The following is a 19,670-nucleotide window of genomic DNA, read 5'->3' on the forward strand; positions in this document are numbered from 1 at the left end:
ACCCGAAACTAAAAAAAGACAGGAAGAAAATTCATTCAAATTCAACTGACATAAACTGAGATAAAACACCAAATAACACGTAAACAGGAAAATATAGTTTTCCCTGACAAAGAAGAAAACTTGAACAATTGATCATATGATACGACACAATTGGACAGGAAGAAAATTCATTCAAATCCAACTGACATGGATGTAAAGACCGGCAGATTATGTTGAGATAAAACCCCAAATAACACGTTAACAGGAAACAAATAGTTTTCCCTCACAAAGAAGATAACTTGAACAATTGATCATATGATACGACACAATTTGACTCGTATGGCCAATCCGAAAGCAATGGCGTAAATATTGAGCGGATATATTTGGTAAACAAAATAATTATGTCAGCAATATATTTCGGCGTTTTACTCACAATATCCCGCTTATAAATCCGGTTGTGTACGCAAATATAAACAAGTGTAATGTTTCAAGACACTTCATTTTTATACTTTGTTAATCAGTGCTTGCTAGTCTTCCTAATGCTTCATTTCTTATCAATGGCGTTGATACCATTTTAAAAATAATGTAGTACGTGTTAACCATGTAACAAACAACCCAATACGTTATAACATAATACTACTGTTCTGAATGGTTTGATATAATGCAACCTTTGTGTCATAAACGCCTCATGATATTGTGAATAACCAGGATGACTGACCAAAAAGGTCAAAACACAAAATGCATTTGCAAAATGTGAACTCCGTTAGCCTGATGACAGGTTATCAACAACTATGCTGGTTTTGCAAGTCTATTTTTTTAATAAACTACTTTTAAATACTGTTGCTCAAAAAGATACAGGGCAGCGTATACATACAATAAGTATTTAAAGACGAATGTGCTGTTCATGTATAACTTGGTTTGAATAAATATAAGATAATAAAAATGTCAAAACAAAAGCTAAATGGAAGAAGTTCAGGATTTATTTCGTTGTTTCATTTAAAACTTGTACTTTCGTAGTAATGGCAGTCAACACAGTTTTGAAATTAACCTGGAGATATGGTATGTGTTTGTATTGTGTTAAACTAATTTTATTTACAACTTAATTTATTTGTTGTTTTTAAACGTGTATTCAAAAACAAACCATGCAAAATACGAAATTTGATATTGATCAAGTGTTACATTAATAGTTGTAATTGTATAGGTTAATAAAATTTAAATAATGTGTCAATATTATATTCGTGTTATTATTAAAATATGCTATGACGTAACGTCAAAAAGTCCGTCCATCCAGAAAATTGTGCATGTGATGCACATGTTTTCTTAATAAAATTTTAATTTTTTAACATAGCGTCATGATAATCATATCAAACGAATCAGCTGAAAAATGCGCATTTCACAATATAAAATACAAAAAAACAGAGATTTCGATATTTAAGGAAAACCTATGTTTAAGTGATTATAAAAGCTATATTATTTTTTCGATATGAATTATAATGGTATCCTAGTAGAGAGGTTTGTAAAAACATGCAACAATAATGTTTTACAATATCAATTTAGCACTCTTGTTAGCGTCCAAAGTTGGTAAAGTTTTATGATTTCTAATGCCTAATTATGTTTTGCGTAAAATTCGGAAAAGATAAAAGTAATTATAAAAGCAATATGTTCTACCGACTTGAATTAAAATAATATCGTTGTGAAGGAAAATTTATGACGTTCCTTAAATATGCAAAAGTATTTTTTCAATATCAGATGTGCGCTGTAGGTTGGTATAAGTTGTTTGATTTCCCTACCAAATTATGACATTTTCTGTTTTAAAGGTACAGTTTTAAAGCGTAAAATTGTTTCCGGTAACCCGACCCTACGTTTTTTTTCTTGCCGACCCTGAAATTTAGTTTGGAGTATTTAAAGTCGATTTTCGTGCAACACGCTTTTCTTTCGACATAATCACTTTACATGCATATAATAGGGATATAAGGCATCCGGATAAAAACCCTCCTGTCGATTTCATAGGGGCGGACATAAGCTTTCCCGTCATTTATTCGGAAATTTAAATATTGCTTACCGTTAAACTGAAATAATGACCCTTGGATTATTTGTTCAATATACTTAGTATAAGAATAATTTCTTGTGAACCCATCTCCTCTTATTATGTCAATGGATTTTCATTTATACTCATGGACATTCTTCAGGGCGACATGCAGTTGTACGTTAATGCCGGAAGCTATATATTGCCTATTATTTAGGTAGCTCTGGCCCTTGTAATATTTGCCTCTATTAACCTCAATTGTACAGGAATCTGTCGGACTGTACCTAATTCCCCCATACAGAGGCTATATACTTATGTGTAAAGCTAATTCATGCTAACAATTCACTGTCGCAGTAAAACGGCTATTACCGTCAAAAACAGAATGTATATTGAAAATAAAGTTTTCATTTAGGAATGCATGTATGTTTCCTAATTAGTAAAGAATACAATAATTCATATGTTGAATAAGGTTGAGAATGTAATTTTGATCGAGGCAATTTAAAAACCCGCTTGTAAGTGATAATGTTATTCTATTATATCATAAAAATATCCCTGTAAATGTTTGGAAAATATGATGATCTTCTAAACACATCTAGAATATCAGAACAATACTACGGAATTAAAAAAAAACATGTAATTTTTTTAAAGATCGATTGTGTATATTTGTAAATACTTATATTGAACTATATAATGTTTAATCCGTATCAACTCGCCATTTCACTTAAGTTTCTGTTTCTGGATTTATTTTCATTTGCATTGTTTAGTCGTACAAAGTACGGTGTGTCATACCAGCAATAATGAGATTTGAGCCATTAATACACTGTATCAAAAATAAATACACAAGATCCTTATTAGTTAATTAATTAGTGAATTGGTCAACACTGGCCTAGCTGCTGATAGGATCTTCTCCAGAAATGAAATACACGGTAGATTCGCTGCAGCCAATACACAACTCATAGTGACACATTTTTGTTATTGAAAAACACACACCGTAACAAAGTCATTATAACCATCATGTTTATCGATATTACTTGTTCTATCGCCCATAATGAAAGGAGGACGAGATAATTAATGGCACTATCCGGATTCCGTACTTTGATAATACTTGTTAAGATTTTCAAATACATTTTTTGAGTCCCCCAAATCGAAATTTTCATAAAGCACCACACTCTTGTCACTTATATTCAACGTTATGAATGCCCAAATAACGATCGTTTGGTCACGCTTTGGTCAAGATTTGTGCCCGCCTCCGCCCCTCCCCTGTGATAACCCCACCAATTTCATGTAAAACTAAAGCTGTGGTATGCATGCGCGATAAGGATCTTCATCCAGCTTTGTCCCCACGACTTAAAATGTCACATTTTCACGAGACTGAAACTTATGTTTCTCAATTTCTCTTGTATATACGGAAAAGGGATATATTATCTTTTATTCACATCAAATCCTGTTCATTGTACATTAAACCATCATTACAGGTTGTTGTGTTTGTTATCGGTTCAAACGACATCGGCACAAAGACCCCGGTAATTGGGCAATGTTTTACACGTGTTGTGCATGACGTAATTTAAATTAGCTGAGGTTTCTTTAATCTTAATTGCTGTTTACCACATGTTACATTTAAGGGACTTGTGATATCGTCGAAGACATATAAACTTACTTATCTTCATTTTTACTATCGGTTACAAGTACCATCTTGGAAGTATAGTTGACTCAATAAATAATACAACTCCAAACAGAGGTGGCGCTAGAGATAACCGAACGTGATATGAAGCTCCGTGTTTTCATCAATAATAACGAAAAGAGGGCAATACAAGTAATTTACGCAAATATGATTAGCTAACACGTCTGTCAGGATTGTACAAAATATAGTCATATTATCATAATGTACGATTATTTTGGAAACACACACAATAGGGTTTTGAAAATTCTAATAAGATACATCGCTTCACATTACGTTTAGCGAATTATGCTGATGAATGTACGCTGTTTAATAATTGTGTATTATGGATGAACTAACAGATTCGAGTCCAATGTCAATTATAAATAACATTAATATCAAGTTGCATATGCAGGAAATTATTGTATCGTCAAAACAAGGCCGGTCATTTTAGGCAGATGGCCAATTGCAATTTAATTAGACACAAGACAAAAAACACGACACACACATGGGTCCCCGCATTAACATGGCCAATGCAAAGCAACGCATAGCCTGAGGTTTAGACCCGGTTTAAGGGTGCCGAAACATAACACTTTGCCAAAAGAAAAAAAAACCTTCAAAAGCAAAACACTAATTAACCTAATTGCATGACAATTTCAATCAAACTGCAATAAAAGAGAATACGCTTAATTTGATTAAACTATTCAACTACTCAATGGTTGTATGTTCACCAGGGCAACATAACTGTAACTTTCTAAGGCACAATGAAATGAAACAAAAACAACGTCGCATGTTTTTAATAAAATAATAAGTTAACTCCAGAAATAAGATCATGAAGGAAAATAGTCAAACCACCCGCTGTCTTTTCCTTATTTCTCTCACGACAACAAAAGCCATCATATATTCTATTTACCCTCAATATAATATATAAATCAAAATCATTCGTAGGCACTTATCAGGATCCTCTTTACAAAGGTACCTTTATAATTAATATCGAATTAATAAAACTGTTTCCTCTAAACCACTTTTACCTTTTCCGGGTTTTCCATGAGGCATTTTTTGTGTGCGAAAAAAACACTAAAAGTAGACGGACTTTGACCGCAATTTACAGACCGACCCCGACCCTGCCCTACAATATGTTTACATCGTTAGAAGCTTAGGAGGCTCTTCTTTCCAACGGTACCATTATAATTCATATCGAATTATAATGCATTTATAACCATTTTTACCTTTTCCGGGTTTTACCTAAAAGAATTCCGGGTTTTCCGGACATTTCCGGGTTTTATACCTTCCCATACCAAATGTTGGCTAAATTCTAACATCATGTTTTTCTCATGTTATTTCATACACATTTGAGAATTGACGGATAGTTACGTTGCATATGGAAATGGCTGTCATTAAAATTCAGAAGTGTTTGTTGTATTACACATTTACTTATGCTCATTTGAGAATAAAACAAAACGTTTACAGTTGCGTGTAATTAATTCAACTTTGTTAAAACGCTTAACGTGATGAAAAAATGTTTTGACAATATTACGCATGAAATGCACAATTTCAACGAGGATTACACCGTTGCCATCATCAGTTTTCTAAGAAACTGGCCACTATGTTATCTGATTAGAATGGTACATGTGTAGGTATAACAATAAATGCGTTTATAATTTATATAAACATTAAGTTTAACGGACAAGTGTAGTTCAGCAACGGACAAGTTAAATTTCCTAAATTGTTGTCCGTAGACAAGTATAGTTTTTTGAGATTTCGCCACCCCTGCACCAAACATATGCATGCATGTTTGTTGATATACTAAACTGTGGTATGTCTATTTGTTTGTATATTAAATAAATGTTTTTTTCTAATAGCAGTAAATGGTATAAAATTAAATAATCAAACCGAATGAATCCAATCCTAACTGAAGATAAATCGTTAAACGAAACAAGATGAAATGATGAAACGATTTTTAGAATCTAAAAAGATGCAGAATGTTTGTATTTAAATGTGTTTACAGCAATGTTACTTGTTTTTGGATCTTCCAATTGTAACAAAACCCTTCGTGTTTTTTTTTGTTGGAAGTTTTTTGTATTTTATAGTATTTTGCAGCTGCTATGGATCTTTAAGGATTGGTCTCTTTGATTGTACACAACAACCTTCTCAATTCTATATGGTATCCAAGTGTGTCAAAAATATAGAAAGATGCTACCTCAATGTTATCATAGAGTTATTGTTAATATTATTGTTGCACTTTCATATTTGATGTTATTCAAATCAAATATTCAATACAATCAAAGATGTACATCGTGGTTGTGATGTTTAAAAGAGCCTGTTGTTATATTCTTATTTGTCATACCGCTCATTGATATCTGACATATATATATATATATATCAGTGGATGTTTGGAGGTAGGTCCTATTACTAACAACCAACAATAAAGTCATCATATTTTTAGTAAAATAAAAATAGGTTCATTTGAAAAAAAACATTTGATACCAAGATGGTACAAATTTTAGGCTCAAAAAGAAACAGCAAACAAATATTATACAAATATTTCTCGCAAGTGCTCACGACGTCATTATAATCACATCAAACGTCAATATCATATTTATTCCCACTAAAAATGCAGCGTTATATCGAGTTGTTTACTTATCTCTTATTAATTGGGGACGTAATGGTATGATAAACGGCCTGTTTAAAACATGAAAACAGGTTATTGCCTGATCTTTTTGTAATATATCAGGCAAAGCACGAATCAAATAACATCTTGGCATGCCTCGCCATTTATTTTTTTCCATACCTCGCCTGATATATTACAAAACTATTGATAATAGCTCGTTATTCTTGATGTATATTTCCCAGGTAATGCAGCCATGAATAATTGCTTCAGCACGTGGCTCAAGTGCATGGGGTCGGGTGCCTCACGTGACCGGGTGCTGGGAGTTATCCCCCATGATGTGTACGTAGTGGGCACACAGCAGTCCAGCACCTCAGAAAAGGACTGGGTTAGTCGGCTCAAGGCAGGACTTAAAGGTAGGTAATATTGCGATCTCTTCCTTTTTTGTATTACCCTGCCAAATGCAGAGGAATATAGAATTGGGGTTGTCAGTCCGTCAGTCTGTACATCTGTCTTTCAAAAAATTATTTTTGGTGGGGAATATCAATTCAACGTTTGGCTTGTTCCAAATGTTTCCATAGAAACGCAATCAAATATATGGCGGATGCTATTGAATATATGGAGTATTTGGACAGACTTTCTGGAGTCATCTGTGGGAAAAACACTTGTTGAAACTGATCTTTGGACATACATTTAAGACACAGACATTAATTTGATTTTGCGTGAAAACTCGGAAGTGTCTGTACACGTTTTCAGGTATTGTGTATTCATCTGCTGCATATAAGCATTTGTACTTATGGAAAATGTTTGCATAATTAACAAACAAAGAGTTTTTAAATTTATGGAGATTAACACAATCATATTCAACAAAAGATTACAGTTCCAGCAATTGGATACCGATGTAATCTTTAAGATAACAAATACAAAAATGTCGAAAAGTATAAATTGTTAAGTTATGAGTGAATATTTGTTTTGCTTTAACTTGTCAATACTATCATATAAGTGTCCCTTAAACCCTTTCATCCTTAGAAGCAAAGTAAAAATGGCTATATGTAAACAGCATACAATCAGAATGGCCTGCGAGTAACTCACATTATGTTCAGGTTTTAAGCTGTTTGCTACTCATCGTTTTCTTAGGGTTGGAAATGAAGCTTTTAAAACTTTAATCAAGTAAGAAAGGTATTTAATGCAATTTGATTTCCTAAGAGACTACAACCCATAGAAATTCTTATCCGAGGGGGAAATGGTTGAATTCCTCACTCTTGTTGCAGCATGTGTTCTTGGAAAGGGTTGAATTCCTCACTCTTCTTTCAGCATGTGTCCTTGGAAGGGGTTGAATTCCTGACTCTAGTTTCAGCATGTGTCCTAATTGACATGGAGCTGGTGGAGGTGTGCTCTCTGTGGGGCATACGTCTCGCCATACTGTGTAAGCCCGAACACAAGGCGCACATCACCAGAGTGCAGCGCAGCTCGGTCAGGACTGGCATTGCAAACGCTTTAGGTGCTGGTTATATATCATACCACCAATACATATGGAAGCATTGTGAAAAGCTTTTAGCGGACGGAGTATATAACATATGAAAATTCTTTACATAATAACGTGTGTACAATTGTGCAAAGCTGTATTCAACGTGTTTTTGGTGCTTAAATAAAATTCAATGCACTGTAGAAATTTGAAAACAACAACAACAACAACAAAATAGAACAATACTGTACAGGTAACAACTGTATAATGCAACTTTTGGTACATGTATATGAATAAAATGAAGTATACATATAGATCTGTAGGAATCAGTACAAGCTCATAATTTATGCAAAAATACTAAGTTAAGTGTGTTATATTAATGTTAATACAATTTCTTCAAGAAGGACATAATTGATGTCGCCATTTTATAATTCATTGTATATCTTGTTTCTAGGCAACAAAGGGGCTGTGGCAATTTCCTTCTACTTCAACGGTACTTCGTTCTGTTTCATCAATACTCATTTGACATCTGGGGACGAGAAGTGTAATAGGTAAGGTAATCATGTTGTTTGGTAGTGGGATATGTTTTTTGATGTTTTCTGCCATATAAATTGTAGCTTTTACTTTATGCTTTCCGGTGGTTTATAGAGAAATATCAGTGAACATCGATATTTTTCACTGTTTTACTGTGAAATGACGTCATTTTTTCAACGAAAAGACGTCATAAATCCAGCGAAATTATCCAGTTTAACTCTTTTACAATGTACATGTACATTATCAGTAAAAAAGCATAAAATTAAAAGAAAATTTGTTGGATTTGATGGAATATCGATTTTAATTCACTCGTGATCATAAAAAATACATATTTTCACTCGTGGCTGCGCCACTCGTGACAATATTATTTTCTATGATCACTCGTGAAATAAAATCGATATTCGATTGAATCCAAGAAATATCCTCTATTTATTATTCATATAAAATGTAGACTAAATAATAATTGTGTCTTCATTATATAAATTTTACCAAAATATTTTTGAGACTGACATTATATACATATTGCATGATAAGGTAAATCTACCTGCAATAGCATTTCATGCTTGACAAAATGCATCATCCTTTAATAATTCGACATGAATGTTCAAGATTTTTACAGAGCATAGTATTTTACCCTTAATGGTTGTTCGTATAACTAGAAAGGAAACATAAGTTTAAGAGTAAAAAATGCCCATTTATGAGTATCAATGTTGTGTCCTTATAATCAAATCTTATGGTAAACACAGCCACTTTCTTTCAAATTATGAAAGGAAAGTTCTTGTGTTGTTTAAGTACACTCCCATATCAAATACACACTTAAATGCTTTTTAATGGATTAATTAAATTTTTAGGAGATAATTTTGAACGCTAAGTTTATAATGTATGCTAAATTGTGAAGAAATCAGTTAATAATTAATCTATACAAAAATTATACGGTGCATAAGAAGTTTTATTGCGTACAGTAAAAAAATATAACTTTTGCTTTGAAAAGTTTATTGAGTGAAATATAAAGTTTTAATGTTGCTTTAGAAATGTTATTGAGTGTTTTAATATTGTAACTTTTGCAAGTTTACAAGTGTAGGTGTTGTTGGCGGCAGTGGTTGCTTTGACGTTTATGCTGACAATAACTCAAGAATGTTCAGTGCAATAAGTATGAACCAATTGTGAAGTGTTAGTAGACATAAATTGACAGTTCATTTCAAGTTTTTGTGAAATTACATTTATTTCTCTTGAAACAAGCTCTTTCGAATGACTGGTCTGTTAAGTTCAAATGTTCTGTTCAGCATGCAAACACATGTTTTGAAATAAAACCAAAATTTCAGGAGGAACCAAAATTTCCGTGACATTGTGAAGAACCTGACTTTGAATCTGGGGCAAAAGCACCTGTCACTGTTCGACATCACGAGTCAGTTCCAACACGTGTTCTGGCTGGGCGATCTCAACTATCCAATCGAGGAGGATATAAAGGTAAGGGCATGAGTCGTTTGTGCTTTGGAAATGGGTCTTATACCTATCAAAGTATGAACTTTGCATTGTTAAGCCTTGCAATTGGGATAATTAGAGTGTAATATTGTTATATTTATACAAAACGCAATGAATTTCATTAATTACCAGCAGGATTTGCATTTCCTGTCTATTAGGCATGTGCAACCTCTGATTGTGGAAGTGTTTTCTTTCTGAATTTATTTTGGGTTTGGGTAATGGTTTCATCACAAGGACCCTGTTATACATGTGAAAGGAAAACACTCTCTCTCTCTGACTTCCGCAACATATACTTTTATTGTCCATTGTCGTCCCTCATCCCGCCTTTCCCTCCTTCCATGTATCTCTTTGTATAAACTTATTTCAGTATGCAAGGTCATGACATATAAAATGAACACATTATTTTCAAGAAGTTTCATGATGTTTTGCTTGTGTTTTTTATATGCAAGCTGTGTGTGTTTTAAAACCAAGATGCAAATAAAAAGAAAATAAATTGACAAATAAGATACTAGATAAGTGTTTTAGTGAAAAGTGTTTTAGTGATAACGTACTTGGCATGGACGTGTTTATCACCTGCCCAGGCGTGTTGGTAAGGTTTTCTATACCTTACTTGTGTCTAACACATGGGTCAGGATTTATATGCCTCACTTTTGTTTTACACATGGTATAGGCTTTTTATGCCTCAATTGTGTTTGACACATGGATCAGGTTTGACACAAAGCTATTATCCTCCATGTATTTTTGTGTGTGCAGATGATCCTGCGCAAGGTCCATGAGAAGGACATAGGGTTCCTTATGGAGAGAGACCAGCTTAGGAAACAGCAGAAACACAAGACATCTTTCAGCGGCTTCCGTAAGCACACACAGTACACTGTTTTACCTTTATGATAAACTTTCAGGACGGGGATAGTTGATTTTGTATGGATTTGTCAGTAAAAGTGGGTTTCCAATAATTTCCAGGTACAAATGTGCTTCCTTTTTGCAATATTAAAAAAAATCCAAGCTTTGGGTAAGTACATTCAGGTGTTGGGTTGTGGGTGTGTGCAGTTTTTAGAAACAAGTGATTAAAAGTTTGTTTTCATGTACTCATATCATTTTGTATTATTTCATTTGCAGAAGAGGCAGAAGTTACATTTTTGCCAACATATCGACTTGAAAGAAATGTTCCTGGTAACAAATATGCCTGGAAACAGGTCAAGACCACAGGGGTAAGTCTGTTATACTTCACATACATTGGGTCCAATGTATGAACATTTTATTAGATTTTTAAAACTTTGATCATACCAGAAAAAGGAGGTTATGATGGAGTCACCTTTCTTGTCCATCAGATGGTTGTTTTTACTGTTCATAAAATATTGTTGATTTTTATTTATTTGTAATTTCTCAAGCAATTAAAAATTTGAAATTAAAATGTGTCATCCCCTTGAATATAGATGTGCAAGACACAGTTTTCAAATGCAGTAATCCAAGTATTCCCCAGTTATTGGTCCTATATATGGCACACCTCTGACAAAGCAATGCCAGGGTTTAGGTGAGATATATATGTTATAGTGACATCTCAGAATTCAACATTCACATATGATTTGGTTTTGTGCACTGATAATACTATTAACACTATTCTTTACTAAGCACGTACGTCTCCTTGTGTTTAATTTAATTGTGTTTGATGAGATAAGTTATATATTTGTTGATAGGTGTTGATAAGTAAAACATGTGTATACAGGTGCGAATCAATGCTCCATCTTACTGTGACCGTGTGCTGTGGAAGTCATATCCTGGAACCTTTGTGGAAAACGTAGCCTATGGTATGTACCTATTTTGCATAATCTAGACATATATACGAGCAGTATAACTGACAAAATTGTAATGAGTGCACCAGGTGTGTTATTATTGATCTAAATGATTATCATATAGTAAGTGCCTCATATTTTTATTATATTACTGATAATCATGTTATCAATGCCATAGGTGTGAGGGGTTTAACTATTGTTATTACTGATAATCATGTGATCAATGCCATAGGTGTGAGATGTGTTATTATTGTTATAACTGATAATTGTGTACATAATTTCATAGATGTGTTATTATTGTTATTATATACTGATGATCATGCAATCAATGCATTAGGTGTGAGGTGTGTTATTATTGTTATAACTGATAATCATGTAATCAATGCCATTGGCTTGAGAAGTGATATTATTGTTACTACTGATAATCGTGTAACCATGTAATAAGTTCCTCAGGTGTGATGTTATTCTTATAATTATTACCGCTGGTGTAGCTTGGCTGCTAGTTCAGTTGGAAAAACATAGTACTGGCTATCAAAGATGCATGAGTTCCTAAGTTACTAAGGGCCCAAACGGGTCATATAATTTCTTTGGGTCGGGTCAAAAGTTTTTAGCGGTAACTTACTGCCATTATATAATTAGTATACACATTTAAACAAACACAACTGATGTTGAATTGAAATTCTGCAGGCTGTTCTGATGCCATACTCAGCAGCGACCACAGGCCGGTGTTCTCCTCGTTCAATGTTGGGATATCCTCTGAGTTCATCCAGACATTGCAGTCCCTCTCAGAAATGGCCCCCGTCACCATCGTATTTACCACAGTGGAAGCACAGGTACTAGTGAATTGTAATGCGTGTAACATCTTTCTTAATCTTGATGCTATGAAATTCTATTTTTCAAGAATTGTACAGTTTGAAAAACACGCATATGCACAAACTGCTGTTGATAGATTGCAACCAACATGCTATTAATTCAAGCAACACACATCATAGGTGACCCAATTTCAAGAACGGTAAGAAATAATACACGCCTGTTTATTCTAAAATTTTGCACAGATATTCCATCTGCCATAATGTCAAAATTAAATCAAAGGAAATTGTAATTATTTGTGTATGTCAGAATAACATCTGTTTGAATGTCTTTTCTATTGATATAAATATTGTAATTTTTAATTTGTCATGCAGAAAAAAGAACTGTTTCTTATTTAAAGATTACTTGACAAACTACTGAAGCTGATGCAAGTGAAAACGTCAGTTGTCTTCAAAGAGTTTAGCATGAAATCATTTATTTTTTGAATACACATGATTCACCTATACCACCGTATTGTAAATATGAAATGAAAATAAACTAAAGGACAACCACAACAACGCTATTTTCTTTCTCACAAACCAACCGTTAAGTGAACGGTAACACCAGAATGACAATCGTGATTTGTTTAGGCTTAAGCATTACTTGCTCATAAGTCAAGAGTTTAGCATGAAACTGTTATATCTGCTTCTACGTAAGATATGATAGTTTTGTGCTCAATCCTGCAGGTTGTGAAGTTGTTACTTTTTGCAGGTGAAGACATGTTGCAAGCAATACTTCCAACTGAGTTTCTATTCCTCCTGCTTGCCAGGTAAATGTTTTTCAAAAACAGCTAAAATGTATTTAAAAATATTATATTCAACTTCCCATGGATTTATAATTTACACGTCAAATGTCAAACAGCATTTGCATTCCCACCAAAAAAGTAAAGTTGTATCGATTATATTTAAAAACTTCTTTAAAGCAAGATTATACGATTTTTATATGAGTTAAATTGTAATATATTGATACAAATATGTTACAATAACACAAAATAGGCAATAAAAATTAACATTGAAGACGAATTTCATAAAATGCAGCAAAGACAAATTAGTGCCCCGAGCCGATTGTGACGAAGATATTTCGTACATATTTTCCTACAATAACCGAAGCATTCGTCTTTTTTTTACAATCGGAGTAAGTGTGTGTGTGTGTGTCGTATAAATAGATATTGTTGCAGGAAATGAAAATGATCCGTAAAACTAAATTTAGATTCACATTGTACATGCATGGTATAAATGCTGGCGAATTCGACTGTACAGACATTTTCGATTTCAGAAGTAAATATCTGGTTTATTTGGCATCTCTCGACACATGTTTTTCTTAACTTTTATTTTAATTTATATTGAAATATATGTATAATAAGTTTTTTACACATTTGATATCAGTTCATAAATATTTGACAAAATCGTGAATACTCGCTTTAAATATGGAGGCGTATAAGTTTCACAAACAGGATAGAATAAGTTACTGCCCTATCTTGTTGAAATATATCAGACTCTTAACAAATATTTTATATTTTTTCTCAAGACTCACAATATCATTTTTTTGTATGTATGTGAAAAATGTTTCTCATTCAGATACAAGACTTTCACTTTCAAAAGGAATCTGCTTAAAGAGCATTTGTTAGATTCTGTGATCAGTTTTTTGTGTTTTGTCCTTTGTGTCTCTGTTCAGGAGAATTCGTTTTATAATCATTATGCCCACACTGTTTCAGACATGTTTAGAAGCCAGCCCAACACTTCGTTCAAGGAGAACAAGATTGGTTTCTTCACTGTCCCTGTTTGGCTCAAGACCAATTTGCCTGAGGTAAGTAACATCAGTAACATCCATCTTGCCTGTCTTGACCAGTAGATGTGTATTTGAAGCTTCAGTGACCAGAGTTAAGATATCCTACACAAAATTACAATTATGCTTTAAATTGTTAATATGGTACTTAAACCTCTAGGTAAATTAAACTGAGGATACTGGCAAGCTTTGAACATTGTGTCGGTTTTGAAAACAAAAATCATTTTGCAATCCTGTTTCTTAATTAACCTAAATAAGCATGATACTCATTTTTACATGAAATGATCCATTTATAATCTTAACAATAAATATCATGATGTTATTTCTCCAATGTCTGGAAAAGTTGAAGATCGGGGTATGAAATACACTTTCACATTTTACATGATGAAGTTTATATATTTCTCATCCAATTCTGCAGTGTTTGTTAGCCATTTTTGTTCTATCATCTTATGACAGATTTAAAACTCTCTGTAATACAAACATGAAATAGTTTTTTATTTAGAGAGCTTGGATACATATTATCATAGACATGCAAATTCGAATATGTTTAAAAAATCACGCATCTTTACATGAACGATACAAAACCGCTAAAACAGGCTTGCAAGTTAAGTTGGTAAAGCGCTGGACTACATATTTGTGGATTTCTGGTTCAAGTTATGAAATCCTTTCAAAGACAGAGATTCCCCTCGCTGCTTATTAATCCTTTACCACTTAGGTACGTATTTGAAGCATTTGTAGTCCCTCAGAAAGTTAACTTTAATTAAAGACCTTTCTTACTTGATTCAAGTTTTAAAGGCGTCATTTCAAACCCTTAGATACTGATGAGCAGCAAACAGCATAAAACCTTAACAGACTGCGAGTAAATCGCAGGCTGTTCTGGTTTTATGCTGTTTGCACATATCCATTTGCACTTTGCATCTGAGTGGGAAAGGGTTAAAGTAGGGCAGTTGTCAGTTGCTGGCATAATTATGTGCTGTTAGTACTGGTTTACCACATTACCCAGATGAAGTGTCAGTAGATTAACAAACAGTCATGATTCAACCAAAAAAAACTGTTAAAACTGTAAAAATATGCAAAAAAAAGAAGTTGGTGTCATTCCCAGATGCAACCTCTTTTTTGCGGACCAAATAGATTGACATGATATGACTGGAATACTTTTCAAAACAGCAAATATTAAAAAAAAAAAAAAATCATCATAATCAGATGCGGCCTCTATTTGCGGACCAAAGCTACTTGGAGGACCAGCACATATTGATAGCTGTGATAGCGCAGGATGCGGCCGATGAGTCCTACGGGGAATGTGTGGTCAGCCTTCGCGGCATGTTCTCCGAGGAGCACAAGGACTTTGAGTACCTACTTTACCACCAGGGGGAGGAGGTGGGCAGGATCAGGTCAGAAACTAGACACGAATTTTTTTTATTGAGTCTCATTGTGCAAACACTGGGCTTAATGCATGTGTGAACAGTATTGTCCCAGATTAGTTTGTGCAGTTTGCATACTGATGAATGACTTTTGCACTTCATCTCAAGGACCTAAACATTTAGTCAAGTTTCATTAAAATCCTTTAAAGGTTATAGTAAATGTACAGGAGACAAATAAATGGAGGCAAAAACATTTGACCTTGAAAACTGATTTTGACATGGGGCAGGCATGATTGACTTACTGCACATTGTCACATTATCCTTAACAGGCATGTTTTATGGAGATACTTTCATGGAGGCTGTATCATTTGACCTAAAAAAGACCTTGAACTTGAGTCAGCATGACTGATGCATTCTGCACATCATCTCTATTCCTATATTGATCGAGACAAGTTTCACTATAATCTGTTGAAGGATATAGGCTATATCACGCCAACTAGAAAGTTTTAAAGACATACTTAACGACTGACAGTTTGGATGGATAAAAGGCAGTCCTATTATCCGATACTTTCTCTTTGGGGAGATATTAAAAAAATTCCAGGGGACAGGTAGACATCTTTCATGAAAAATAGTCTGATGGTAAACTTTGTACATGTTAAGTGACTTAATAGTGCTGTTTCCTCTTAACTAGTTATATTAAATCATCCTTGCAGCACGTTCAATTAGGTAAGCATGTTATGCAGTTTTTTACTCTATTAAATTATCAATAAACTCAAAAAAGGTGCAGTAGGATAGCAGTTATTTTGAATGAATGAATGAATGGAGCATACAGATGGAAGGGGGGGCGCCCCTGCCGTTATGCTATCGCTAAATCCTGAAAAGTGTATAAATGAAGACAGTGCATTAGATGAAGCGGGGTAATCAATTGATTCATCTATCATAAATGACAAAAAGCTACCCTATTGTTGTATAACTTATGCACTTCCTTACAAGACTTTCACATTCTATTTCAGCGGCAAATTCCATGTTCGTACAGTAGGAAAGCAAAACAACACCAGAACAATGCATAGGAATTACAGTAAGTATTGAAACAAAATGAATTACGTGAACACTCTAAGAAAATAATGATCCTTAGTTATCAAAATATTATTGTTAACCAAATACTATTGTTAATATATATGCTCTGTGGAAAGGAGGTTTTATGCATGTGCGTAAAGTGTTGTCCCAGATTTGCCTGTGCAGTCCGCCTTAACTGAATTTGTGCTAAGAAGAGACTTTCTGTAAAGGAAAAATACCATACAAGCGGAAAGTGTTGTCCCTTATTAGCCTGTAACAAAACCCTTGTAATACCTAAAACACAGAGAACTACTTGATCCTTGTACAATTAAATGCCATAGATGTCACATTTTAACAAGTCAGTGTTTGTTTCTATGTGTCCTATTAACGTCCTTGTGTTTTATAACAATTTAATATACCTGTGTAATATGTAAAAAAAAGATAATTGAATTTTACGCTTGCATGTTTACAATACTGTAACAACTTAATCAAATATTTCTATGGATTCAATTGCAGAAAATTACTTTCTACTAAGGAAAGTCAAATTTTCTGTCACAATTTGCACTCAATATCTCTTTTAAAACAATTTTGCTATTTTCCTTACTTGATAAGGGTCATTGCTTTTGTTCATTTGATTAAATTTGCTTGAAAATAATTACTTGGAGTTAAAATGTAATGGTCTGTAAAATTGTTCTAAATGTAAAGTAAATAAATCTGTTGATTTTGCTCTCAGGTTTGATCGCCTTTGACACTGAATACCAGTATGAGGACCCTTAGATGTATGTGTCCGACCATCCATTGCATCGCTCCAGTGCTTCCCCACAGACACAGAAGAAGCCCGGTCCCACCTCAATGCAGCCTGCGCATGGTTTCCAGTCAAGGGTAACACTCCGTCAGACTGTCAGCAACATCGTTGATAGCCGCTGTACTGACCCGCATAGAGATGTAAGCGTCTTTATAATTGAGTGAATTTAGGTTAAAACTCTGTCCATAACTATATATATAACATTAAGCAGACTGGTAGCTTCGTAAGTATAGCGATGGCCTATAAATATGAGGTTAGATTCGTAATCCATATATATAACTGTGTGGGAATGGGTTATTATATTGTGCTTTGTATATGTCCTAACGATAGGTAAATCAACTTACCACGGAAAAGGTGAGTAGGTTAAATGAATTTAGTGATATGCCTTAAATTGTGTTGAGTACAGCCAACCATGTAAATAATTGGGCAAAGAACACTACTGAGAAAAAGCTATATACTTGTTTTAATAGTTTTTAAAATATTCTTATGTATATTTATTTTACAGGAATAATAGTATTATACTAGCTATTAAAACAGTTATTGCCTTGCATCAACGTCAATTATCAAACCCCAACATGTTCTGTTAAGAAGGAGTGAAATAATAAGTTTGGACCACACTGTTAGTTTTAAACTCTGGTCTCATATTCACCAAACAGTTCTTAGACAAGTTCATCTTTGAAAAAATAGTATTTTTTCAATGGGAATATACAAGTAAAGCTCCAATTTTGAGTCAAACTTGGCATAAACTGCCTCTATCTACATTATTCTTCACGTAGACATTTTGTTGCGGACATTATTGCTAATCATAGCATGTGAACAATAAATCACAATAAATTAAGTCTAAGGATGGGTTGGTGAATACGGGTCCCTGTTTATTGTTGGAACATTTCCAGGACCAGGTCCCGGGCGCGAGGCACGACACCCGCTACGCGCCCACCTCCATTGATGAGTGGCTGGCGGGGCTTAATCTTTCCTGCTACGCAGACAATTTCCTGCTGAACGGCTGGGATAGCCTCCTCTACTTGACGGAGCTCAAACTTTCCGACTTAAGAAACATCGGTATAGACGTGCCTGAACACCAGAAAGTCATCATGAGCAGCGTGAAAGACCTCAATCAAGAGTGATATTTTGTTGGTCTTTGTATATACCATGTATCAGACTCGCTCTATTGAAGCGGGCTTATGTATATGCCTAATGCATCGTTCTAAATTAGCCTGTGCAGTCAACACATGCTAATCAGGGACGACACTTTCCACCTAGACTTGATTTTTGTTTAGAAGAAATATCTATAAAAGGACATATTCCATAAAGCGGAAAGTGGCGTCCCGGATCTTTGGCGACACTCAATGCATATGCTATAAACCCCGTTTTGCCATAGTGGGGGTCATGTAATGATAACACCCCTTCAACAATTGCCTCTGCTCTGCAGCTTACTTGCTCATGTTGTTATTGCAGTTTGTTTTACGCATTTTGAAGCCATTCAACATGTGCATGATGTGTCTTTTATATTAATGTCAAAATATAACAGTTTTCACTTGTTTTCATAAATGAAATTAAATACTATATTAAATTAGACATTGAAGTTGTTTTATGTTTATATTTAAATAACCATTCTTAGGTATATCAGTAAACATAGAAGGTTAAAAAATATTCGTTTCAGAATAACAAAACTTAACTGATAATTTTATATATTTATATGTTTGTATGATTGGCTTATATATCTGTTATCGTTGCTTATAAATTATAAGGATAACAATCTTGGGAAACATTTAACAATTTGTGTTGAAGATCTAACAAGTGAGATGAAATCATGTATCCATATGTGAAAAAATGTGGATATATTACAGCTTGTATGCTTAGTTTGTTTATTCGCTTATGCAAATGGCAAAAAACAACTAAACAAATTTATTGAAATGAGACTTGATGTGACTTTTATGAAGTAATACTGGAACTGTCATTGAGATGTGGCCATGATCACATTTGAGTCATACTATAACCACTGCTTTTCCCATGACATTTTATCGTAATAAAACCAGTTTTGTCCTAGTTCTTTTCAGAACATGCTTATTTTAAGCTAGTTGGATACTGGTAAGTCTGACTGTAAAAATAACTTCTCTTAAATGCAAGGCCCAAAGATGTACATATTGGTAGGTATAGTAGTCATCTTCATAGCGTGTAGTCATTGAGTACTATCCCTCTGAGGTACTGTTTCTCAGTTAAGCATTCAATGGTCCCAATGGTGCTTATTATACATTGTGTTTTCAAAACACGTT

At 33.9% G+C, this 19,670-nt stretch overlaps 1 protein-coding gene across 2 annotated transcripts in view; it reads left to right on the forward strand.

Moving 5' to 3' along the window:
- LOC127854455 (phosphatidylinositol 3,4,5-trisphosphate 5-phosphatase 2-like) overlaps positions 1 to 19,670 on the forward strand; it is a 55,506-nt gene that overhangs the window by 34,639 nt on the left and 1,197 nt on the right. For both annotated transcript variants that reach the window (XM_052389499.1, XM_052389500.1), the window contains exons 10-23: positions 6,516 to 6,686; positions 7,628 to 7,771; positions 8,190 to 8,286; positions 9,592 to 9,736; positions 10,505 to 10,604; positions 10,868 to 10,959; positions 11,475 to 11,556; positions 12,229 to 12,374; positions 13,102 to 13,159; positions 14,105 to 14,196; positions 15,379 to 15,566; positions 16,550 to 16,614; positions 17,326 to 17,537; positions 18,291 to 19,670. The exon at positions 18,291 to 19,670 is cut by the window's right edge and continues 1,197 nt beyond it. In XM_052389499.1, coding sequence (XP_052245459.1) covers positions 6,516 to 6,686; positions 7,628 to 7,771; positions 8,190 to 8,286; positions 9,592 to 9,736; positions 10,505 to 10,604; positions 10,868 to 10,959; positions 11,475 to 11,556; positions 12,229 to 12,374; positions 13,102 to 13,159; positions 14,105 to 14,196; positions 15,379 to 15,566; positions 16,550 to 16,614; positions 17,326 to 17,369 — 1,424 coding nt within the window. In that variant the 3' untranslated portion in view covers positions 17,370 to 17,537; positions 18,291 to 19,670. The remainder of the gene's footprint in view (positions 1 to 6,515; positions 6,687 to 7,627; positions 7,772 to 8,189; positions 8,287 to 9,591; positions 9,737 to 10,504; positions 10,605 to 10,867; positions 10,960 to 11,474; positions 11,557 to 12,228; positions 12,375 to 13,101; positions 13,160 to 14,104; positions 14,197 to 15,378; positions 15,567 to 16,549; positions 16,615 to 17,325; positions 17,538 to 18,290) is intronic.

This window comes from Dreissena polymorpha, chromosome 13, assembly GCF_020536995.1.
Source record: "Dreissena polymorpha isolate Duluth1 chromosome 13, UMN_Dpol_1.0, whole genome shotgun sequence".
In the NCBI taxonomy this organism is placed as follows: domain Eukaryota; kingdom Metazoa; phylum Mollusca; class Bivalvia; order Myida; family Dreissenidae; genus Dreissena; species Dreissena polymorpha.